The following is a 26,099-nucleotide window of genomic DNA, read 5'->3' as shown; positions in this document are numbered from 1 at the left end:
TGGATATTCCTATTCTGTACTACAGCTGTGACTACTTTTATTACACATGCAATAATATGTAGCTAATGTATACCTAAACAATCAAGTTAATTGATATATTGATAAATAAAAAGTTTAAGAATACCCAGGCGCAATAAATATACAATTCCTTGATCAATACTAGAATTTTGTTGTTTGATATTTTTGATTTTTCTGTGTGTTTTTAATATTTGGTTTATTTTTACATGATCATTTCTTTTTTGTGTAAAAATTTCATAAATCATTTTCGGGGATCCAGCTGATTTCTTATAGACGTGGTGTAATAATCCTGGACAGTGTCTGAGTGTAATTAACAGTGTCACCTCCTGCGGTAGCTAATGACACGGATGTGTCATGTTAAGCCTCAGTGACGTAATGACCTTTTGTGGTTTGATATTACACAGAGACCGCCTGCCAGGAGTACTTTTATTATCACTTCACATGCCACCGGCATTAAGATACTCGTAACAATTAAGCCACCGATAATCTAAACGATTATGTAACCAATTAAAACGCAAAGGTCACTTAACTGACAAACAGGACCAACGGTGTCATATCCTTTTGAAATTTGTTTTTTATTATGATTTAGTACTTAATATAAAAATATATTTTTTCTTTGTTTAAAGTTTGTTTACCATCGCTATAAATGATGCTTTTAAAGGCATTTTGATAAATAAAAAATCGTATGTTTTGGAAAATTTTTGCATCGCAGAACGCTTTATTATTGGGCCTTTGAAACATTAGCAAATCCGTACGGATTTTTTTTTTTATAGATATCTTTATTTCTCAACAACCAAATTACATTGTCATTGGAATAGAGATACACACCATACTTATTTCATTATATATATGTACAGACATGCAAAAGTTTTAAGAAAGCAAAAGGGAGGCAAATATCATAAATTACATTATTTACATTTTTAACTAAATGATATCAAGTACATGAATTACCCAGAAGACAAAAAATCATCGTGGCATATTTACTAGTCTTATAAATTTGCACAACTAATGTCAACTTGTTAAAGATCAGAAAGTTTTTTGCTATTCATCAGTTAGTTCACTAAATTTCAATGACTGATTTCGTTAATTTGTATATCTTTTTTTTCAAAAACAGTTTCAATACAGAACACATAAGAATTTAAGGAAATCAATCTCCGATGTCGCCGGAGTTACAAAGTTAGCATTTTCTATTTTCTCTTGCAACACTTGCAATCTACCATGGCCAGTCGCAATAAGAATTTTAGAACACGTTGTTATGTGAGTTAGCACTTCCATGACAGAATCAATAAGTCACGAATATGTATAAAATATTTGCCACTGACCATTCAGTAAATGCTGATAAATCCATCATAATGTATGAGGGTCTGCGTGTGGCCGGTTGTTGGGTAGAAAATAATGGGCAAAATGTCCAGGGTAAACGGCTATAAAAAATATAAGAGAAAAATGGGCCAAAAATATGAAAAATAGAGAAAAAAAAACATTTGTCATATCAGAGACATATATACACATGTGTATATATGTCTCTGGTCATATATATCAATGAAGTTAAATATTAAGATAACAATGCCCTCAGGTAAGGATTCTATAAAAAAAAAAGAAGATGTGGTATGATTGCCAATGAGACAACTATCCACAAAAGACCAACAACATTAACAACTATAGGTCACCGTACGGCCTTCAACAATAAGCAAAGCCCATACCGCATAGTCAGCTATAAAAGGCCCCGATAAGACAATGTAAAACAATTCAAACGAGAAAACTAACGGCCTTATTTATGTAAAAAATGAACGAAAAACAAATATGTAACACATTAACAAACGACAACCACTGAATTACAGGTTCCTGACTTGGGACAGGCACATACATAACTAGTATGGCGGGGTTAAACACTTTAGCGGGATCCCGTGAAACCGTCCCCCTAACCTGGGACAGTGGTATAACAGTACAGCATAAGAACGAACTTAAAATCAGTTGAAAAAGGCTTAACTCATCAGATAGACAAAAATTACAAGTGGACATGGCCGGGTACTTATACATCCCGACACAAAAAGACACAATGAACAGATCTGAAAGTACTCGCAATCATCTGGAAGCTAGTTCAAAGATCTTCAAAGCCACAAACAACTAACAAAAAAAAAAAACATGCCTCTAAGACTAAACACTCAATGCGTACATATCCAACATACAATGGATTTAGTGTAAGGACGTCATAAACAGCCAGAGAACAACATGACCTTGTGCAATGCCAAGTTACAGGTAGCGACAGATTGTAGACCCATGAATTAATGTATGTATATAACATACTAGTAATATTTAGTTAGCTTTTAATCTACTGATAACAAAATCAATATTTATACCAATAAAAACAATATTCAATGATCTTACTACAGTGTTAAATAGGTAACCTTTTAGAATAAGTTTATTTAAAGGAGCAACAAGTTTACATGGATCATTTCTAAATTTCCGGGCACGGTTAACAATATGCATTTCCGTAAAAATGAGGATGTGCTATCCCGTTTGAAATAAGATTTCTACAGCTAGGTACAACCAAACTTCAAAACCAAATATTTATATCTAAAGACTATGGAAAAATTTAGTAAAGATTTTAAGTAATTTATGGTAACGATATCCCTGGTTTAATAATTTACCAGTAATACATAGGTTGCGATCGTTAAAATCAAAAACGTCACAACAGACACGGGCATAGCGAACAAGTTGTGAAATATAAACACCGTAAGATGGTGCCAAAGGAAGGAACATCAACATCTTAAAATGGAAAATTAACAATAGGGGACGAAAAATCGTCTCTTTGGCGTAAATTTTAGTGTGTAGTTTCCCGTTTTAAACCGAAATATCAGGAAAGGGCAGTTATTACCGAATACGTTTGTTTTTTGTGCATTGATACATTATACAAGGTTATGATAAACAAAATATATGAAAATTTAGGATAGGGTGATTGATGTCTCAGCTGCTCACCCCTACCCAAAAAAGTTTGAAGTCCCCCCGGCCAGTAACATATATATTGCTAGGTATACTGTTCCCAGCCCCGACATGGTCAACGGACAGAAAGTTACAGGACAACATATATGATTGGAAATCTTATTTCAAATTATTGAAAAGAAAACCCCTGATTAATTGCAGACTCAGTTGTTCCTGAAGCATAATATCATAGACCATGTAGACATATATATAAAACAATATAGAGCAATTGACCGGGAAAATGGTACAATTGTTTTTTGGCACATTTAAAAACCTCAGTAAAGATTAAATATATATATATTTATTTATATGAATTAAAGCAAATAACCTTTTAGGACCCTTTTAAGATATTTGTTATACTCATAAATAACTTGAAATTATAGACTTTAAAGAAATTTTAATTTCATACACTAATTAAACGATTTAGGCAATCAAAGCAATTGGTCCGTTAAATAATGATGGTCTTCGGTGATGACTTTGTCTTTTCACAAATATAACAAATTAATTTTCAAACCAAATGTTTTTAAAAAAAAAGGCACAAATAAATATAAATAAAGGGCACCTGTTTCAGCGTCATGTTGTTTGGCAACTAAATCACGTGACAACTTTCAATCAAGATGGCGGCATCATAGAAATGTGTATTGCATTGAAATGAAAACAAATCGATCAAAGCTATTGATATAAGACTGAATCAATTATCAGATCAAACAAACCTTTTGTTTGTAATGTGGTGTAAATTTGTAAGTAAAGACCCAATTATAGATTTCCAATTGTGACGTTTATTATGTGAAATACAATGTCAATGTGTTTATAAATCTGCACATCGATGTGCAATCTATAATTTGATCTACGAAAGATTGCATAATTTCAAACAAAAACTTCAAATTTAATAGAAAACAGTCTCAGACTTTCAGCAATGTACTAGAACTAATGTTAATGATAATTTCTGTAAAGTCCAAAAATAAATAAATAATGGAGTTATTTCCCTTGATTTTTACTTTTGAAAGAATTTGAAAGATGTCACTTTCTGTCACAGTTTCCTTTCAGATCTAAGGGTTTTCAAGAGTTGAAAATATATCAAGCACAATAAAGAAGCTAATCCTTATTTATACTAGGTGCGCATTATGGCATGTGTGGTGTGGCATCACATGCAGGCAACTTTGTCTCAGATTTGTTCTCTAAGGAGTACATGTATATATAAAAAAATATTTGAGACAAAGTGCCTGCAGGTCGCATAGTCCAACTCATACTCATTGTGTGAATAGGAAATTTTGGTCAGAAGTTCAGAGCTCACCAGGCATCGTCAGGAGGATTTTATTTTTTTTGGTCTTAAATGTAACCATTGTAACCAGGGTTTCTCCAGGGTCAATTATTTTTTTCGCCACCTCTTTCGCCAAAACAGTATATTTTTCGCCACTTTATTATTTTTTTCGCCAAGTAACATAAATATATTTTTTTTTTTAAATTTACCTTTTTTGTCACAACAACAGCTTTATCTTCTAAACTATCTTTTCAAAGAAAAGGAGACGTCAACAGTTTGCTTCATTCACTTGGGTCGCAAAGTTGTAAATGAATTTTGTATGTGACATTTAGCGGAAGCCATTTAACCATATCATTTTGTCAAACAATTCAATTAACACCTTTATTAATAAATCAACTGATTATTGATTTTCTGTCCAAATCTTAATGAGGTCAAGGTTAATTCCGAGTATTGTCTGATTGGGGTCTGAGAAACTCTAAAAAAAGTGATTAAACAAGATGGAGGAAAATAGATTGGTATATATATTTCTTTCGCCAAATTCTTTTGCAAATGACCAATTTTTATCGCCACAATTATTATTTTTTCGCAAATTGCGAAAAATGGCGACATCAAGCGGAAACCCTGATTGCAACTATCTGATTTAAAAAATAATCTTTTTTGTGTGTTTTTCTTCTATTCTACATCTGAATGTGTTTACCCGTGAAGACTCACTGTCTTTTTGAATGATATAAGTGTTATGAATATGTTTTTTGTTTTGTTTTTCAATGCTGAACATTGACTGCTCATGAAATATGGCTGTATGATTTTTCTCTGGCTTGCATTATCATAGACAAATTTTATATCATGTCTCTGGTATTTGTAACCAGTCTCTTCTTAAACAATAAATCTGTGATCTGTATAAGCCTTTCCTCCATCATGACACCTTTCCATGCCTGTGTAGTGCCTCAGACTCAGTTGAAACGTCTTGCCTATGAAAAATCTGTTCTTAAGATAAAATTTGTATCATATATAAATAGGATATTCATGAATTGGTGAGAATAACTAACTGAAATTTCATTGATAATAAATAAAAGATCAAAAATACCTTGAAATTTCATTGATGAATTATTCATTTTTAGCAATAAAATTGAGAATGGAAATAGGGAATGTGTCAAAGAGACAACAACCTGACCAAATAAAAAAAAAACAGCAGAAGGTCACCAACAGGTCTTCAATGTAGCGAGAAATTCCCGCACCCGGAGGCGTCCTTCAGCTGGCCCCGAAACAAATATATATACTAGTTCAGTGATAATGAACTCCATACTAATTTCCAAATTGTACACAAGAAACTAAAATTAAAATAATACAAGACTAACAAAGGCCAGAGGCTTCTGACTTGGGACAGGCACAAAAATGCGGCGGGGATAAACATGTTTGTCAGATCTCAACCCTCCCCCTAAACCTCTAACCAATGTAGAAAAGTAAACGCATAACAATACGCACATTAAAATTCAGTTCAAGAGAAGTCTGAGTCTGATGTCAGAAGATGTAACCAAAGAAAATAAACAAAATGACAATAATACATAAATAACAACAGACTACTAACAGTTAACTGACATGCCAGCTCCAGACTTCAATGCATTGATACTTTAAATCTGATATATTTTTTTTATTGATAATCCTTTGCGTATCAAGTATATGTAAATAAAAACTTCTATGATGGAAAGGGTAAATACCAGTATATACTGCCAGTCAAAGCACATCTATAGGATCTGGAGTAGGATCATTTTTATGCCCCACCTTTTATGCCTCACCTACGATAGAAGAGGGCAATTATGTTTTCTGGTCAGTGTGTCCATCCGTTTGTTTGTTTGTTTGTCTGTTTGTCCGTCTGTCCCGCTTCAGGTTTAAGTTTTTGGTCAAGGTAGTTTTTGATGAATCTGTTTGTCTGTTCGTCTGTCTGTTCATTCGTCTGTTGGTTTGTTTGTCTGTTCGTCCATCTGTCCCGCTTCAGGTTATAGTATTTGGTCAAGGTAGTTTTTTTGAAATCGAAGTCCAATCAACTTGAAACTTAGTACACATGTTCCTTATGGTAACATCTTTCAAATTAGACTTTTGTACCCAATTTCACGGTCAATTGAATATTGAAAATAATAGTGTGAGTGGGGCATCCCTGTACTTCTGACATATTCTTGTTTTATTCTGTATTTAAACTTTAGGATTGATTTTTTTGTCAACATTTCATTATTTACAATGTTGGGTTTTTACTTTGAGTCATCATGATCATTGGCCTGTGGAATAAAAAGATGCCATATTGAACAATAACTATCCTTTCAATTGTTGATTTTTTTCTATCAAATTATCACTGGTTTCTCCACTGTACTTAGCCTCAGGATCAAAGAATATGGGAAAAATTAATTAAAAGGATAAATAATTTTACTCAAAAATACATTGTGACTTTTTTTCATGTAATTTTTTTCCTAGGGATTTTGTGACTTTTGAATTTACCTGTATTGTTTTGTGGTAGTGTTTCCCCTTCAAGTACCAGAGCTTACAGCTGATACCTTCAATGTTTCCCCTGTTTCTCCACTATGAAAGATGTTAAAATGTTAATTTCCTGCTTCTATCTGATGTACAGTAGTTGTCGTTTGTTTATGTAATTATATACGTGTTTCTCGAATCTCATTTTTTTATATAGATTAGACCGTAGGTTTTCCCTTTCGAATGGTTACACTAGTAATTATGGGTCTCTTTATAGTTAGTTGTTAGGTGTGAGCCACGGTTATGTGTTGAAGGCTGTGCATTGACCTATAATGGTTTACTTTTTTAAAATTGTTATTTGGATGGAGAGTTGTCTCATTGGCACTCATACCACATCTTCCTATATCTATCTATGCTTTATATGAATGTGACATTATAAAATAAGAGCATGAACTTATTTGCTCAAGGTAAAAGACTAGTGTCTCCAAACAGAGTGCCATGTCTACTGTGCAAACTATCAATACTAGTGTATTGCACAAAAGCAAAAGAACAGGGTATTTTTTTGTATTGGGGGGTTGGGGAGGGGAGCCAATTTGCAACAGCATAGTGTATTGCACAAATGCAAAAAAATGAATATAGGTTCAAATCATATGACCAATTTGAAGTTCTTTGACTATAGTTATTCTGTGTCAAAAAGCTATTATGTGTAAAAAATTTAGTTACAATCCAAATTCAGACCTGTATCAAGCGTGAATATTTTGTCCATTTTGGCCCCAACTTTTCAGGGTTGGACTTCTGTGGTCTTATCCAGCTGTGCTCTGCAAAGCAATTAATTACTGTTGTGATTAGGGTTATACTCTGTTACAAATGGAAAAATTGCTGTTTTGTTCGTTCTTGTTCTGTAACTTATGTTTGCATCAACTTAAGGTCTTAAACAATTATTTTTTGCACTGTCTAAAAGACTTCAAAGGAGGAAGATAAAAAAAAAAGTTGTCATCTGCTCTTTGATCAGGTTGTTTTCTCTTTGACATATTCCCCATATCCATTCTCTATTTTATTTCAATGTTTATAAATCAGGTCATGAGTCCAGGACTTGGATTATTAGGGGCCCACATAATGTTGCCAGTCCTACCAACGCTGACCAAGGCAATATTTTATTTCTTACCCTCTTTACTTATGTCTATGCTTATTCTGTCACTTTGAAGGGATCTAATCATTTCTTTGATTAGTGAGCAAGATGCTGCTTTCGTGATCAAGTCCATATATCAGATATATAAGCAATAGGTTAAGTATATTTTGTGTATGGGTACATATCCAACCAACAGGTTTCATTTGAGCTTTTCATTATTTTAATGGTTCAATGTTTATATTTTTTTGTGGTTTGGTCTTTTAAAAACAGGAGGTTATGAAAATATTGCCAGTAAGGCAGTCTGATAATAATTTAATTCTTTATTTGCCAGTTGCAGTTGAGGGAAAGAAAATATTGCCAGTATGAATACTGTATGATAATAATTTTGTTTTTAATTTGCCAGTTGATGATGAGGAACAGAAAATATTGCCAGTATGATGATTTTAGTTTTTATTTGCCAGCTAAAGTTGAAGGACAAATAATCTTGCCAGTTGAAGTTGAGGGACAGAAAATAATGCCAGTATAATAAAAAATATTTTTTAATTTGCCAGTTGAAACTGAGTGTCAGATAGACTAGCCAGTTGAAGTTGAGGGACAGAAAATATTGCCAGTATATAAATAATTCTATTTTATAATTTTCCAGTTAAGCAGATGAACAGATAATCTTGCCAGTTGAAGTTGAGGACAGATAATCTTGCCAGTTGAAGTTGAAAACAGACAATCTTGCCAAGATGTCGATGAATTACGTGGGGAGTATCTCCCTGATGGACAAGGGAGATTATGACCGAGGAGATTCTCCAGCTCAGGCCGTCTTAGATAAAAATGCTCGGTCTGTCGCCCAACGAATCGCTGATGAAACCAGGGAAGAATTGGAGAAGGTTTTAGAACGAGTAGAACATGTAAGTACAGGTAGTGTTTAGCAAGCTACCAGTTGATTTTTGAGGGGCGGTGGAGGTGGGCTTGGATGAAACTTTTTTGGCTAGACAGGAGTTTTAAGTTTCAAAAGCAGGTAAGATGTCTGAGACACTTCGCCAAAAAATTAGGCTGGATAAACTAATAAAAAACCCAGACAGGATCGATAGAGACATACATAATAAATGTCAACACAGCTCGATCATGGTTGTAGCCTGGGATAATCGCTTGACAATCAATTGGAAGGGGAGATTAGGCAAGGATCCCAGGCTACTCATATGAGTTGATATCTTACATTTGACTGAGAAATCATGTTGGATAGTATTCATGGGAATATGAACCTGATGTACTTGTCTCGCCAAAATTATAGTCATGCATTCAGAAAGCTGACTCAAAATTATGCCACACCTGAGAATTGTAAATGTAGCGATTAACGAAAACAACAGGTGGTCAATTTGACTGATACCAATAAAAAAACAAACCATAGAGCTGCCAAAGGTTATCTAATGGGATTAATTGAGAATACTTTTAATCTGATTAATATTGGAGGCAGAATAGATTATGAATTTAATCTGGTTGATTCCTGACATGTGTACATGTTTACGTGGATTATAGATGGAAGCACACTGTGCCATTACTGGTATTACACCCTAATCTAACATTTGAACTTCATTTGACCAGAATACAGCAGTAGTTTAAAAACTACTTAATGATACAACTGTTTGGGTCAAATTGAGTACTAGTTCAGTGAAAATGGACTTCCCACTTAACTTTAAAACATATAAATGAACTAAAATTAAAAAACACAAAAGACTAGCAAAGGCCAGAGGCTCCTGACTTGGAAAAGGCACAAAAAATGCAGCGGGGTTAAACATTTTTTTTTAATCCTCCCCCTTTACCTCAAGCCAATGTAGAATAAAGAGGCACATAGCAATATGTACAGTGAAATTCAGTGTATTTTAAGAAGTCCCAATGTCAGAATGACAACAAAAGAAAATAAGCAAAATGACAATTGCAATGATACATCAATTTAAAAAGGACTACAATTAAACAGTTACTGACATGCCAGCTCCAGACCTCAATTTCATCTTTTACTTTATAAACTTTGTCAGCAGTAGAAAGTAAACTACACATGTACCACTAAAACTCTTTTTCTAAAATATGTGGTACAAAAAATAGTGGTGCCCTTATTCATCGAGGACTTTGGCCTGTACAGCAAATTTTGTCTGTCTTTGGGGCACTAGGTCACATCTTCCTTTAAATTATGCGCAAATTGTTGTCATGGGAAATATCTTCATGTTGAATGGCGTTCAAATCTATGGGTTCTGCCATCTTTAGATTCGTTGACTATTTGATATGGCGTTATTTCATTGTGACGCTATACACTGTTATATGTAACTTTTTACCCATAATCTGCCATAGATTTGGAGAAAACAAAAATCTCTTATAGATTCGAGTTGCTTGGCGTTTGCAACGTCACATATGCCATAGATTAGGAATATGCCATAGATTTGGAACCCGCCATAGATTTGAGTCCTACACATATGTAATGAAACAAATTATTATAAACATGAAATGAGCAAATATAGAATTGGAAAAATTGGAAATAAAATGTTGTTCATAATATTATGTGTTAGTGTTGGTGCACATATGCCATACTTATATAAAATATAATTTCTCTTTTCAGATCTATGATTCCTATGAGAACAGTATGGAGTTAATCTTCCAGACACAACACAGTGCTAATATGGAATATGTAAATGATATTGTAAGTTTACCATAGTACAATATTTACATAATTTGAGTACATAATCCCAAACTGTAGATGGACATCATCTTTGCTGAAAAGAAAAAGAAAACGGTCAACATAACACTTCAAAATAATATGAGAATAGACATACAAGAGGGGTGTAAAGGGGAGGGGGGAATGGAAGAAAGTGAAATAGAATTTTTTAATTTTTTAATGAATGAACAATTAAAAATATCTTGCACTTTGATCTTTTTACCAATTTCACGAAACACTGTGAATAACGTTAACGAAGCCTTTTCAAGGCTGCACATGAAATAAAAATGGCAAAACATGTTGTACTAAAATAACCCTTTACCACCATCATAAAAACATTACAAAAACATGAGTCAACTCATTTGTTCAGGAAGGGTAAAGAATTCCAGGTTCTTTAGAAACACCCTTCTTGTTGCCCATGACTAGAAATAATAAGTCACAACCAGTGATGTCAGAGAGGACTGGATTGTGACAAATGGAAGATATCTATGATCAACTTTGCGGTATGGGCTGTGCTCATTGTTAAAGGCCGTAAGGTGACCTATAGTTGTTAATGTCTGTGTCATTTTGGTCTCTTGTGGACAGTTGTCTCATTGGCAATCATACTACATCTCTTTTATATTTAACACAGACATTCAATAAGTCAGTGTCCGCATATAGGTAAATTGTATATGTTTTTGGCTTTTGCAGGTGCAGAAATGAACATTGTCTTCTTTGAAAATGTTAGGTCTTTTTAGTGTGAAAATCAGAAGTGTAGCCGTAGAATAGCTGCTATATAGAATAATGATAAAAATCATAAATAAGCAAATTTCAATATAGAAATAAAGATACAAGAAGATATAATCTTACCTGCTTTCTCAAGTTTTCAGCCAAATTCTTTTATAAAACATGATGATTTCATCCATCCAATTTCATATATAGTAAAATTTGTATCATTTTTTATGTAAATATCCACCGAAGGAAGTTTCCAAAGACACATAAATTTTAGATCCAAGACAAAAAAGATTGGAATATCTGAAAATTGGAAATTATTTATATTACCAGGTATCTTTTCAATCTTCAATTAAAGGGAAGTAATTTCATCAAGTGGTGCAAATCATATGAATAAAATACCTAGGATTTTGCCATATGCAGTTTTACCCTTTGAGTAAATATTTTGTCAATGTTTTCTGAATTTTTCTATAATGATTGTGTTTTATAGAATGAACTTGAAGAGATAATGAAAGATCAGATCAAGAAGAGAAAGGTATGTATGCTGTCTGTCTGTCATCTATTTCCAGGAGTTCTTAGAGATTAAAGGTCAAGGACTGTTTGGATTTATAAATTAATAGTCCATTTTGGAAGTCGATTATCAGGTTGTTGAATTCACTCTCAAACAACAACTAGAAGTTCCATGATATTTTTGTCCATTTTTGTCCGTTGGTTATTTTTACTCCATGCAACTTTGCAACAAAATTGCGTTAGGTATAACGTTTTTGACTTGTCTGTTGGTCGGTCGGTCAGTCTATCCATCAGTCTTGTTCTTGTTATTGCAAGTCCTCTGAAACCACACAACATAATTTCATAATAAATTGTAGATAATTAGGACATACTAGTAAGTAGATGTGCATATCAACAAGAAATTATGATTCAATTTTTATCTTTGAGTTATGCCCCTTTTGTACATTATTCTCTATTATCTTTTTTTTGCCTATAGATAATTGTTATAATTTCAGTATCAACAAGGACTGACGATATTTATTGTTGGTTATGAGAATGTTTGTGGCCAGAGGTTAAAACTTCTACAAAATGTGAATGAGGTAAACATTAGTTATTATCTATATAATTTATCTCAAAATGAATTCGTAATTTTCTATCTTGCCATGTTCAATTCTTTCACGAACTTGAAAGACATGTAGCTTCTTTGAACTTAAATGCATTAAAAGAATAGTTGTATGAAATATGAAATGTTGTATGATTTCTAATCAGACAAACCTCACCATAGACCAACTTATACTAATGACATAGAAGTTAATGTCTGGCTAGTATTTGAATTGTTTCAATTTTCTAAGAGATCTTCAAATTAGTAAAAAGACTTACAATTTTTACCTTTTAGGTCTTGTTTGTGTTTAGTTCATGATCCAGCATTTAATGAATATATTTTTTCTTAAGCATTATAGTTGTTTAAAGTTTACACCAAACACACACACATCATTGAGAAAGTGAAATGCAGTTTTCTATTTGGATGTCTACACAACAGCTCTTACCAGCTGTGATACAAGGAAGATAACTCAGTTTATTTTGATTATTGTGTTTTTTCTTCTTCTGATGAACACCACTTTTAACAACTAAAATTAAAAATGGAAAAACACTCTTTAAAAAAAACTGTAATGCCTTAATCAACCTTTAGATTTAAGTTTTCAACAAGGTACTTATTTTCTATAGGCTTGTATATATAAAAAAGAAGATGTGGTATGATTGCTAATGAGACAACTCTCCACAAGAGACCAAAATGATACAGAAATTAACAACTATAGGTCACCATACAGCCTTCAACAATGAGCAAATCCCATACCGCATAGTCAGCTATAAAAGGCCCCGAAATGACAAAGTAAAACAATTCAAACGAGAAAAACTAACGGCCTTATTTGTATAAAATATTGTATGTTAATGTTGACTAAAGCATATAATCAAATATCTACATTAATTGAATTTTTCCTTACGGTTTTACACCAAAATTAGCATGCACGAAAATCCACAGTAATAAACTTATTTTACAGTTCTTCATGGAGAATTCTAAAAGTGTTGAAGAGGAAGACTGGTTCCCTAAGACACCAGATCTAGATCTGGACGATGCTGCTGAGAATATAGACCAGTCTTTAAATAAAGCAGAAGATCTAGCCAATCGTCTGGGAGAGATTAACCAGGAAATGGTTAATTGGCTATCTAATTATGCAATAAACAAAGCATCAAGCAAGTAAGTTGGTTTTGTCTCTTTTTACTCAAATTAAGGAATAACGGTACTCTATTTGAAGAGTTGCCACTGTCAATTTGGGATTTGATAGTCACAAATATAGTTTAACTGTCAATGCTTAGCAGATTTCATAAAAAGGTTATTTTATAATGAACAATTTAAAATTGATGATGGCTGAATCAAATATAGTACTGTTATTACTATGAGTATACATCAGAATACTCTCAAATGTGCAAATTAAACATTCCAAATATCTTGTTAGCGTCGTCTGCAAATTGTGCAGCATTGTTGCCAATAACTCTTACTGTCAAGTTTGGAATTTATGGTTGTCTTCATCCAATTAAAAATGGTGTTTTATACCTTATGTCTCTAGAATTTTGCTTTGATCTCGTTTAATGATTTTTATCTATCTCAACGTACTTGAGTAATAATGTTTTTTTCTCAGTCGAGTAGAGTGATAACTTAAAAATGTTACACATTATAATTAGTACATTTTCTACTGTAATAGCCCATTGATTTTATTATTGCAATGCATGTTGTTAATATAAGCTGTTTTTCCCAACTAGAGCATTAGCATTTGTAGATGCAAAGTAAGTCGTGTGATCGTGTGACCTTGATTCACTTTGTCTCCTGATGCAGTCACATGACAAGTTCTGTCCTATCAATGGCTGAGTTAGTCATGTGATTGTTTGACCTTGATTCACCCTTGTCACCTGATCAGACTTATATCACCTTTGCTTTTTACACATATTTTACTTTTTGAAAAATACACCACGATTACTATGCATAAAACTAATTGTTGACAAAAGCTACAGTGTGTGTGACCCCTTTTCAGATTACAATTTCCAGGTGTAACAATATCTCAGGTTGCCTTTTTTATAAACAGTTCTAACTTATTTTTCAGCAAATTGGAGAAGTATGTTAATAAATTTTTTTTACTAAACAATTATTATTTCTTCAGATATTTTTCTCTAACATTTTTGGCCTTTTTCAAAGATTTTCTTCATCTCCAACAATAGCTTCCTCTGTGCACTTTTGAAAGAGCTTTTTTTTTGTATAAATTTACAATTGTACTGCAGGCATTTGTGAGGTAACATGTACACCAAAAAGCTTTAGTATGTTTGTATGGCATATGTGTATTTCATACTTATCTGTGGATTCAATGTTAATCATGGGATATCAATTTTTGTGGATTTCATTGGTACAGGGAAACCAGGAATTTAAATGTTCAACAGAGTTCAAAATTACTAAAAGTTTGTATTCAGCGAAAAACAACAAAATCAATTGCACTCTTCAACAATCTATTAAAATTGGTATCACTGAAATTGGAATCCACAGTATTCATACATTTGTGCTAGTTACTGTGGATACAAAAAAATCATTGGATACTAATTTCTTGAATTTTATGAATGCAGATAAACTTAAGGTGGTACCCAACACCTTAACTAAAATTGATTTGGCTCGTTTAATTTTCTTAAAATTTTGACAAAGTATTTACTTTGACCCTTTGACAAAAATTTCAAAATTTCAAAAAATTTGAACCAATCGTTTAATCAGAAAAATTACACTGGTTATATAGCAGTTTGACAAACACTTATTTTGAACATTGAAAAGCTTAATATTCCCTTGACAACACAACGTAATAAAACATTTTGCTGATTTTACAGAGTTATCTCCCTGTAGTGTTAGGTACCACCTTAAATGTTTAGCAAAGTTAAAAAAAATCAAAAGGCTTGTATGCAGACGTTTGCAAAACCAATAAATCAAATATCCACCAAAATTAGTACCCATGAAAAAATAAATGAATTCCCGATACATATTGTAGCAAGATGCCGACATTTGACACATGTTGATTGAGGTCATTTGTATCCCCCATGGTGACCCTCAATAGTAAGATTATATTATAGTTATGTATTTTGATATCATATTAAGCTTATTTATATTTTATAAATTTTCAAGGTTAAAAGAGTAAGTATCATCACAAACAGGATATAATATTGCATGATGGGAAATGATTTGCATATTTATTTAGAATGAAATAAAAAGTAAAATCACAAAAATACTGAACTTAGAGGAAAATCTAATTGGAATTGCATGCTGGGAACTTATTTGCATATTATACACTAGGCAGATATTAGAAAATATTGCATGATGGGAATTTATTTGAATAATATTTAGAATTAAATAAATAGATTGAAATTGCATGAGGGGACAATATTTTCATATAGTACTTAGGCAGAGATTAGAAAATATTGCATGATGGAAATTTATTAGGCATTATGTAACCTAGACTAGCTTCATTTTATTTAATGCTGTTGCTTTTAATTTAAGTTTTGATATTTGGTTTTGTCTATTGCCTTTTGAGTAATCATTTCTATTAAATGATATTTTAATTTATATATATATAGTAGATTTCTGTTCTGTAAGATAGGTTTGGGCTACTGTAGTTGTACTTTTTTTCGCAGGTACTTATTTTTCGCAAATTGTGTATTTCAAACAGATGTTTCAAAGTATGTGAATCAGGAACATATATACTGACAGGACTTGACACTACCTAACAATAGAGGATTGAATTGTCAGGTCAAAGTAAATAAATTACACAATATTGAAACGGACATGTGTAAAATATGCAATCGCTATTATCTTAATAATTTCTAATAATATCAATAAATGCCATTATAAGTGAGCCCAGTGTATAAACGGTGAGCGTAGTGTATAAACTGTGAGCCCAGTGTATAAACAGTGAGCTCAGTGTATAAACGGTGAGCTCAGTGTATAAACGGTGAGCCCAGTGTATAAACGGTGAGCCCAGTGTATAAATGGTGAGCCAAGTGTATAAACGGGGAGCCCAGTGTATAAACGGGGAGCCCAGTTTATAAATGTGGAGCCCAGTTTATAAACCATGAGCCCAGTGTATAAACGGTGAGCCTAGTGTATAAACGGTGAGCCCAGTTTATAAACCATGAGCCCAGTGTATAAACGGTGAGCCCAGTGTATAAACGGTGAGCCCAGTGTATAAACGGTGAGCCCAGTGTATAAACGGTGAGCCCAGTGTAAAAACGGTGAGCCCAGTGTATAAACAGTGAGCCCAGTGTAAAAACGGTGAGCCCAGTGTATCAAGCTTGATTTCTGTCACTTCAAATTTGTCATAATCCCAAGGGTACAGAATGCAAGCGGGATAATAGAGTAATGGCGATGATGGCATTCTCAGTCACCATGAATTTCACAAACCATAATAGAGAAATGGCGATGATGGCATTCTCAGTCACCATGAATTTCACAAACCATAATAGAGAAATGGCGATGATGGCATTCTCAGTCACCGTGAATTTCACAAACCAATATAATGGACTTTGCATCAAATTAATCACACTTATACTGGTAATTCAATATGATTAAGTATATCTACTTTAAAATAAAACTTTTATTTGTTAAATGTTTGTTATAATGTGGTTAATTTATTGAAAATTCTCAATGGTTTTGCAGTCAGACGCTTCTAAAATCTATCAATCTTGCGAAGTCTTGGGAAGTTAAGGATTTTATCAATTTTATACTGAAAAGCCTATCAGATTCATTTCCCGTTAGATATATTGTTACTAGTGTGAATGGTTTATCGATATAAACATATATATCTGTTTGTATATATATTTGTTGTATATCTTTTTCATATAATTTTATATAAAAGTTGGATAACCTTCAATATATCATTCTGAGGTCAAATTAGTTGGAACTATCTCCTTGTAGACACATATAACCTCTCATAAGGATTTAGCTTTCTCCACCTCTCCACTGTAGAGAGCAGACTCATGTCCACTCAAATTTCACATAACATTTAGTTGAAATATTGAATTGATCAAAAAAAGTTTTTCTTAATTTTTGAAAATATTGTGTTATCAAGTCTTATGATTAAAAAAAGAAATGGCAAATTTACGTTTTAAGGGCCTAAATTAATATATTATTTGTTTCCCCAATCCCAACCCTGCCAAGCTAGATGTGGGTAGGTAGGTAGGGAAATAATTTTATTTTTCCAAAAAGCTAGAATATTATCGGACAGTTGGGCAAACCTGAAAATCCAAAATGAATAAAATAATATTTGACTTAATTATAACAATAAAATTTTATGAGTAGGACCATTTTTGCAGGGTCGGTTGGGATTTGGGAAACAAACAATATTTTATTTGTAAGGTGGGACATGTGGGACATCACATAGTTTTGTCAGAAATAATAGAGTCAAATGGTTAGTCACTTTTTAAGATGGGACATCTCAAAGATTTTTCTGCCATGGATGTGTGAAATGGCAAATCCACTTTAAGGTGGGACATCTCAAAAGTTTTTTTTTCTGCCATGGACAACTAAAATAGCATAAAATCACTAGCTATACTATAGTACATATATATTTTCATACAGATGTTTGCAAAGATATCAATGCTATGATATATGAATATTTAACTCATATTGTATTAGAAGATTTAGTTTTATCAATGAAGATTATTGTTTTTAGGAGAAGTTTAAGTTTTATGAATGAGTAAGTCTGGATCACAGAAATGTTTTGTTGCATGTACAACTCACATGCTTGAATATACATCACATTTTACTATAGTTTTCAATAATTTTCCTTTACAGAAATCTTCACCATTATAACTACCTTACACAAGTTTAGATACATTATTCAATCATACAATCATTTTAATTTGTTCTTTACTTACTTCTTATTACTGATACAGTTATATTTTGTTATCAAGATTTATTTTCAGGCACCATATGAGAAGCAGACATGAAAGACTCATTCATGTTTGATATTTTTTTGCTGTTTTTTTGTTGTTGGATCATTGAAGTTTTTGAAATTTTGTAAACTTGACTCTTGTGGAATGCAACAGCTCATTGGCAATATTCTTATTTTCATGTTACATTTGTATTGGTTTTAATTTTCACAAATCCTAAGATTGTCAGAGTTATCTTTCTTACTAAAGTCTACTTTGACATTTCAGTGTACAAGAGTTATCCTTCTTACTTAAGTTAACTTTATCATTTCAGTGTACATGAGTTATTTTTCTTACTTAAGTTTATTTTGACATTTCAGTGTACATTTTCCATTGGTGTCCTTTAAACTGTAGGTTTACATCTTTGGTTTTACAGGTTTCAGGGCAAAGCACTCATAGCCTTTTTCATATTACCGACTTTTTCTTTGATTCAGGAGTTTTTAATTTTGACAGGTATAGCATTTCTGTGATAGGACAGTTTGTTTCTTGGTCAAGTGAAAGCAATTCAAAGAAATAAAATAATGCTTACAATAATTTGTTATTTTAAAGAATCACCGTTTTCACTGTAGATAATCCGCACTTACTGCACATTCCAACATGTACATAAAACAGTACAATAATACTCCCCTGGGAGGCCTGTACTATAAAGGAAGAAGAAGAAGAAGAATTTCAATTTGATGAAAAAATTAAATATTTTATGTTTTCTGTACACAATAAAATATAATTAAACAAGTAATTGTTTGCGTACAATGTATAAAGCTTGATTCTGTTTGTTGCTCTTACTTGACTAAGTAACAACATGTCATACCACAGAATAGATACCTTATCAAAAAATGATTTCTCCCAAATTTAAAGTCAGTAATATGAATATTGCCTAATGAACACTGAATTGATATACCCCATATATATTTTTTATTATTCTATGGAGGTGCTTGCTTTAGTTTTTTGGGAAAACACATGACACAAGTTTAAATGCACCTGTTTAATTTTAGTTGGAAATTTATTATTGTCCAAGATAATATAATTTCAGGTTTAGGACTATTTTTTAGGTGTAAGTTTACATTATTGTATGAGTGGTTTGTTTGGTGGTAGGTGTTCACAGACTTACCTCCCTTATAGGACATTTTTAAGTTATGTGTGCAATGATTTAATATTTGTTTTAATCTGTGTTCACCTAATTGCTAATTGACAACTTTACAGGCCCTGATGATGCATAGTGTAGAATTTTGCTGTCTTTTTTATTCAGATTTTTCACCTGCTCAATTTTGATAATAATAATTTTAGATGTGATTATTTTTTTATGCTTTTATCTCTATTTAAAAACCTTAAAACTTTACCTATTTTTACCTAGCTTAATGACTATCACAAAAGCAGAGCAAGAAGGAGGAGAGTTTCTAGATGTTCCAACCCTTTCATTTGAATTTTGTGTGTGGAGGATAAATATGCAATGCCATTTTGGAACTCCTAGAACCCCTCTTTAAAAATTTCTGTTCACCTTATCTTTTGGTAGTTATTCACCAATTTTCTAGTTTTCTAGAATTTCTGGTTAATTTTTTTTTTTAAACTCATTGAAATTTTGATAACATGCATACATACAAGATTTTGTATTGACAGGTTGCTTGAATGTTTATTATAAAACACAATTAAAACCTAGAATTTCAATAGAGCTGTTGTTGACATTTGAATGGACAGGATCAGATTCTGGTGTTCATGATTTTTTTTTTTTCATAAAATGTTTGTTCCTGTTTTTTCATGCACCTAGTTGTTTGTACATAAACTCAGGTGGACACACTGGTTTCATCATCTGTGGCTATGAATATAATGACAAGTTGTGTTAGGAACCCAATTAAGATTTGCAAACTGCACACAAGGATAAGTATTCCCCACAAAGGATTACCAATTTTTGCATCAGCAATGCATTACTGAGACATTTGTAGATGATTTGAATTTTTTAACATGTTTAATGAAAAGAAACAGTTTTTTGTCACATTACATTCACAGTTTCAAATACACTAAATTGCGAATGGAGGTATGCTTGCATTCTTGTATTAATTCTGTTATTCATCACCAGCAACCAAACAAAAATTGTCAGTAAAATTTATCAATATTGTCTTTTGAACATGTCACTATCTAATTAATGCAGATGATTTTGATTTCAGAGATAGAAATATATTACCTCATTGGCTTGAGCAATAGTCCATGATTAAATGATCTGTAGTTTTATTTTAATGCTATACTATATCATAAATGTGCTTGTCAATTTGAGAGAAGGTTGATTTGAATTTCTTTTTTTTTGCTAATCAACAAAATTACAACTTTTTTATTAAATTTATTAAATATTTATTTAATGATTAGTTTTCATAATGGCAAGGTCAATTGTGATGGATTTTTTTTGTTTAAAGTTGTAAAGAATATAACATTGATATTACTGCATAAATTGAGTTCAAAGAAATTTGCTGTTACTGTACAATGTGTAATTTGATTATGATGATTTTTACAGGGGAAAAAAGAAGTTAGAGAAAGCTCTAGAGAAGGCAAAGGAAGATCTGGGTTCTCTGTCGGAAAAACTCCATAACTTACAATTAGGTGAGTCTGAAATCTTCAGAGCCTGAAGTCTCTGAAAAACTCTATAACTTACAAGTAGGTGAGTCTGAAATCTTCAGAGCCTGAACTCTCTGAAAAACTCTATAACTTACAACTAGGTGAGTCTGGATTTAAGAGCCTGAACTCTCTGAAAAACTCCATAACTTACAGTTAGGTGAGCCCGAAATCTTCAGAGCCTGAACTCTCTGAAAAACTCTTTAACTTACAACTAGGTGAGTCTGAAATCTTCAGAGCCTGAACCCTCTGAAAAATTCTATAACTTACAACTAGGTGAGTCTGGATTTAAGAGCATGAACTCTCTGAAAAACTCCATAACTTACAGTTAGGTGAGTCCAAAATCTTCAGAGCTTGAACTCTCTGAAAAACTCTATAACTTACAACTAGGTGAGTCTGGATTTAAGAGCATGAACTCTCTGAAAAACTCCATAACTTACAGTAAGGTGAGTCCGAAATCTTCAGAGCCTGAACTCTTTGAAAACTCTATAACTTACAACTAGGTGAGTCTGGATTTAGAAAGCTAAGAACTGAATAATTAAAAAATAAAAAAAGAAGGCCAAAGCCATGTTTGTAAAAAATACTTACAAAAAAAATGATCAGATCTGTCTAAAAAATGTTTAAAGTTTGTAGTCAAGGCTTAAGAAAGATCAGTGTAAGCTCTATCTAAAGAACTTTTTTTTTATTACATTGAAACATCTTAAATATATTTGTGGGTTATGCCTTTCTCTCTCTCATTGTCAAAACCAGAAATAATCTATAAATATGACATTGGACAAATTTCTGTTTTATTTTCAGATTTGGAAGACAAAGAATCCAAATACCAGGATTTATTGAAAATGTTAGAGAATAAAAATCTGGAAACTCAAAAGTATAAAACTGCAGCAGAGATCGCTAAGGTAACAGAGTAGCCTGGTACTGGGTAATAATGAGTTGCCAAGGTAACAAAGTAACCAGGTACTAGGTAATAATGAGTTGCCAAGGTAACAAAGTAACCAGGTACTAGGTAATAATGAGTTGCCAAGGTAACAGAGTAACCTGGTACTCGGTAATAATGAGTTGCTAAGGTAACAGAGTAACCTGGTACTATAATAATAATAATAAATTCTTTATTTAAAGAGGGTAAACTCAGTTAGTTACAATAAACTAATCTTCCCTGAGGCCCTCAGGGAAGATTACTAGGAAATAATGAGTTGTCAAGGTATCAGATTAACCTGGTTCTAGGTAATATTCAGTTGCCAAGGTAACAGAGAAGGCTGGTATTGAGAGACGTTATTTTCTATCTCATTATAGAAAAGATTTTCCATCCAATCAAATCCATACCATATATTTATTCTTTGGCACAAAACCCAAAGCAGACATAGTCTTATATTTTACCATCCAATTATATATAGTTAAAGCATTTTTACATTATTTTTATAGACATTTTCACATGTGGTCATGTGTAATGGGTTATAAATACAGTTCTATATATACCCAGCAAAAGAAGTATTTTTCTAGTATAGCATAAAATTTATGCTTTCCCAATGTAAAAGCACAGCTTATATATATTTCTCATGTTATACTTTTGACTTTATATACACTTACAGTAGTCATGTAAAAAAAAGTAGATATTTATATATTAAATGTGTTTCTTCTCCCCCATGTTTTTTTTCAAAGCCATTTTTCATCTTTTATCTTTCTGCTTGCGGTTTACATATATAATATTTAATTTAATATTAATGAATAAGAAATGAGCCTAATTTTTAGCATGGTGTGTGATTTCTTGTGTAGCTTTCTTTCTTGAATTAGAATTTTCAAATTGTGTGTTTATTCTCTATCTTGTATTAGTGTGCACTTAATATATTTCATATATAATTTCACTTTTACAAATATACATATATGCCTTAATTCAGTAGATTTTCTTTTCAGGTTGAAGTTTGTTTGAATAGAAATATATTCTGTGCTGTACTAACAAATTATGTTATATATTCTATAATGGCAACTTTTAAAAAAATTACAGAAAGTTTTACTCTATAAAATGATGGGCAGTTACTCTGTTAGTCCTATATGTCTGTTTATATGACCATATGACAGTGAACTGTGCTTACTTACTATAGGAAATAGTTGCAAATTTTCATTTAACCTTTGTCATTATAACTTGACCTTTGCCATTATTATTTTACCTTTTACATTACCATTTGACCTTTGGCATTATAACTTGACCTTTGACATTATAATTTGACCTTTGCCATTGTTACTTGACCTTTGACATTATAATTTGACCTTTGCCATTATAATTTGACCTTTGCCATTTTTATTTGACCTTTGTTATTATAATTTGACCTTTGCCATTATTATTTGACGTTTTACATTATCATTTGACCTTTGCCATTATAATTTGACCTTTGCTATTATAATTTGATCTTTGCCATTATTATTTGACCTTTTACATTATAATTTAACCTTTACCAGTATAATTTGACCTTTGTCATTATTATTTTTGACCTTTTACATTACCATTTGACCTTTGACATTTATTAATTTGACCTTTGACATTTTAATTTGACCTTTGCCATTATCATTTGACCTTTTACATTATTTAACCTTTGCAATTATCATTGGAACTTGGCATTATAATTTGACCTTTGCCATTATAATTTGACCTTTTGTCTTTACAATATAACCTTTGGCATTATCATTTAACCTTTGCCATTATAGAATAAACAGATGTAATATTTGAATCTTTCTGTAGCTGCTTTTCTTTTCATGCTTTTCTTTACTAACAGAAAAATGTGACGGAATTAGAGATTGAAAATGCCGTCATGAAAGAGGACCTTGAGAAACGAAAGAATTTCATGAAAGATTTACAAAGAAAACTGAATAGAGCAGAAAATGAACTCTCCCAAAATGATATGTTGAAAGACATTCAAGCTAATCAAATATCTGATCAATATCAGGAGACTCAGGTTTGTATTGAAGTTATCTCCCCTTTAATACAAAAAATATCTCAACTTGATTACAAAATTATTATCTCCCCTTTAATAGAAAATTATTATCTCCTCTTTAATACAAATTATTTTCTCTTGTAAATGCAAAATTATTAGGTCTTTTTCATATTAAGTTTATTATTTCAAATTCCAAATCAATTATCTTCCTTCCATTAGTTTTGGCAATTGATTGTCTCCCTTTTGATGCCAAATCATTCTCTGTTGTTTGTACAAATTTAGGAAAACCCTTACACTCAAAATTACTGTTACATCCTATATTAAATATTATGATTCTCCAAATTGATATTGCAGTAAAACTTCCCAATTTGAATTGTCTCCCTTTGAAGTAATTTGAAAAGGATCTTTCTTTAATATTTAAATATAATTTGCACTGTCTGTTAAAGTTATTTTCATCATTGTCACAGCCAAAATGATGCCATTGTTTTCCCATTTACAATTGTGAACCTAAGGTAGCTAGTATAGAATGGGCCATAAATGATATACATTGTTTGATTGCTGATTTTGGTTAAGGGTATTTTGGGGTAAAAGATAGTATTTATGGAACCCAAACCCTTATGTGGCTGGCTTGATAACTTTATCTTCCAGAGTTTATCAGTACCAAATATAGAAACGGAAGACAACTCAATTTTGAAATACATGTTTGAGCTTTTAAAATGCCATACAATAATGCTGTAAACCAACTAATTTTCACAAGCAATTAATTTTTCGCAACTTTTACAAGAAAAAAAATAACGCAATTTATATAAAGCTTCATGAACATTTGCAACTTAGCGAATTGTGAAATTAAATCACAGTGAATTGGGCAAGAAAAAGCTATATGCAAAATAAAATGTCTGCAAAATAAGTTGGTTTACAGTATATTGTTAGTTCAAATCATAAAATGAAAGCAATCTTTACCCTTCAGTGCTAACAAGGCATTTTGATTAAATTTAATGAAGGATATGATTTCATGATAACATGTTATACATTTGTTACATTAATGCTAGTCAATGGAGGCACTCACAGCTAAGGTAAAGTATAAATTCTCCTAACCTAGAGCTTGCCCTAAAACATTGTGTACAGATTCTCCTTACCAGAAGCTTATCATAAGACATTAGTTAAGTACAAATTCTCCTAACTTAAAGCTTATCTTTATACATAAGTAAAGTACAGATTCTCCTAACTTTAAGCTTATCTAAATACACAACCCATATTTAAGTACAGATTCTCCTAACCTAAAGCTAATCTTAAGACATTAGTTAAGTACAGATCCCTAAATTAAAGCTAATCTTATTACAGTAGTTAAGTTCAAATTTTCCTAACTTATAGCTTATTTTGATACATTAGTTAAGCACAAATTCTCCTAACTTAAGGCTTATCTTAGGGTGTTAGTTAAATACAAATTCTCCCAACTTAAAGTTTATCTAAAGTTGATAGTTAGGAAATCTTCTCCTAACTTAAAGCTTATCTTAATAGTGTACATTAGTTAAGTACAATTTCTCCTAACTGAAAACTTATCTTAGGATGTTAGTTAAGAACAAATTCTCCTAACTTAAAGCTTATCTTAATACATTAGTTAAGTACAAATACTCCTAACTGAAGGCTTATCTTAAGAAGTTAGTTAAGTGCAAATTATCTAAAACCTGCCAGATTACCAAGATTTTAATGTTAAATCAAAGAGTTCTGAAACCAGGAATATTTGAATTTTAAATGATTTCCAAATTATCAGAACGTATGAGGATTCATTTTATAAAATACATTGTGCTCCTGTTTTATTGTTGTGGCTCAATTGCAGTGACTGAATTCAGATTGAATAGATTTTTTTAAATCAAAAATGCTTAATACGTGCATAGCTGGAGATTGCTAAGATGCCATGTTTTTTTAAAAAGGAAACATTAAAAATGTTAGAGGAATATAAATAAAAATAGCCATTAACAAGCTGCTTATCTGATACAAACTGCATGCCTGTATTCATTTACCTCCCTTTATTTATTTATTTGCTTCATTAGGATTCTCTAAGGTAACGCATGGCTTATTCTGATGTCAAACTGAGGCTTTACTCATTAATTTATCGGACATCAACTCTGCAACAAGACAAAAATATAGTCATGCTCATTGACTCCCCATTTATTTTCAACTTACTTAGTTCATTCTGTGGATTCTTTATCGTCAGAATGACAGATACCAACTTTGCTGGTTTTGTGGGTACAGGTCAACTGAAAGTTCAAATGCTGAAGAAATAACAAACTTTTCTAGAGGCTCTGAGGCGATAGACTT

The 26,099-nt window shown here is 31.9% G+C and overlaps 1 protein-coding gene across 12 annotated transcripts in view; it reads left to right on the top strand.

Annotated features, from left to right (window-relative positions):
• Nucleotides 1–3,599: 3,599 nt before the first annotated feature.
• Nucleotides 3,600–26,099, top strand: part of LOC134718457 (myosin heavy chain, striated muscle-like) — a 130,404-nt gene continuing 107,904 nt past the window's right edge. For 8 of the 12 annotated variants that reach the window (XM_063580983.1, XM_063580995.1, XM_063580986.1 and 5 more), the window contains exons 1-11: nt 3,606–3,737; nt 8,499–8,746; nt 10,447–10,527; nt 11,744–11,788; nt 12,258–12,341; nt 13,302–13,498; nt 14,062–14,085; nt 20,756–20,841; nt 21,652–21,752; nt 23,622–23,801; nt 24,830–24,853. In XM_063580983.1, coding sequence (XP_063437053.1) covers nt 8,579–8,746; nt 10,447–10,527; nt 11,744–11,788; nt 12,258–12,341; nt 13,302–13,498; nt 14,062–14,085; nt 20,756–20,841; nt 21,652–21,752; nt 23,622–23,801; nt 24,830–24,853 — 990 coding nt within the window. In that variant the 5' untranslated portion in view covers nt 3,606–3,737; nt 8,499–8,578. Of the gene's footprint in view, nt 3,738–8,490; nt 8,747–10,446; nt 10,528–11,743; nt 11,789–12,257; nt 12,342–13,301; nt 13,499–14,061; nt 14,086–20,755; nt 20,842–21,651; nt 21,753–23,621; nt 23,802–24,829; nt 24,854–26,099 lie in introns of all 12 variants that reach the window. The other 4 variants (XM_063580984.1, XM_063580980.1, XM_063580979.1 and 1 more) reach the window with 3 other exon arrangements.

The sequence above is a fragment of the Mytilus trossulus genome, chromosome 5, assembly GCF_036588685.1.
Source record: "Mytilus trossulus isolate FHL-02 chromosome 5, PNRI_Mtr1.1.1.hap1, whole genome shotgun sequence".
Classification (NCBI taxonomy): domain Eukaryota; kingdom Metazoa; phylum Mollusca; class Bivalvia; order Mytilida; family Mytilidae; genus Mytilus; species Mytilus trossulus.
The sequence above is the reverse complement of the archived record's forward strand: the minus strand, read 5'-3'. Positions and strand labels throughout refer to the sequence as shown.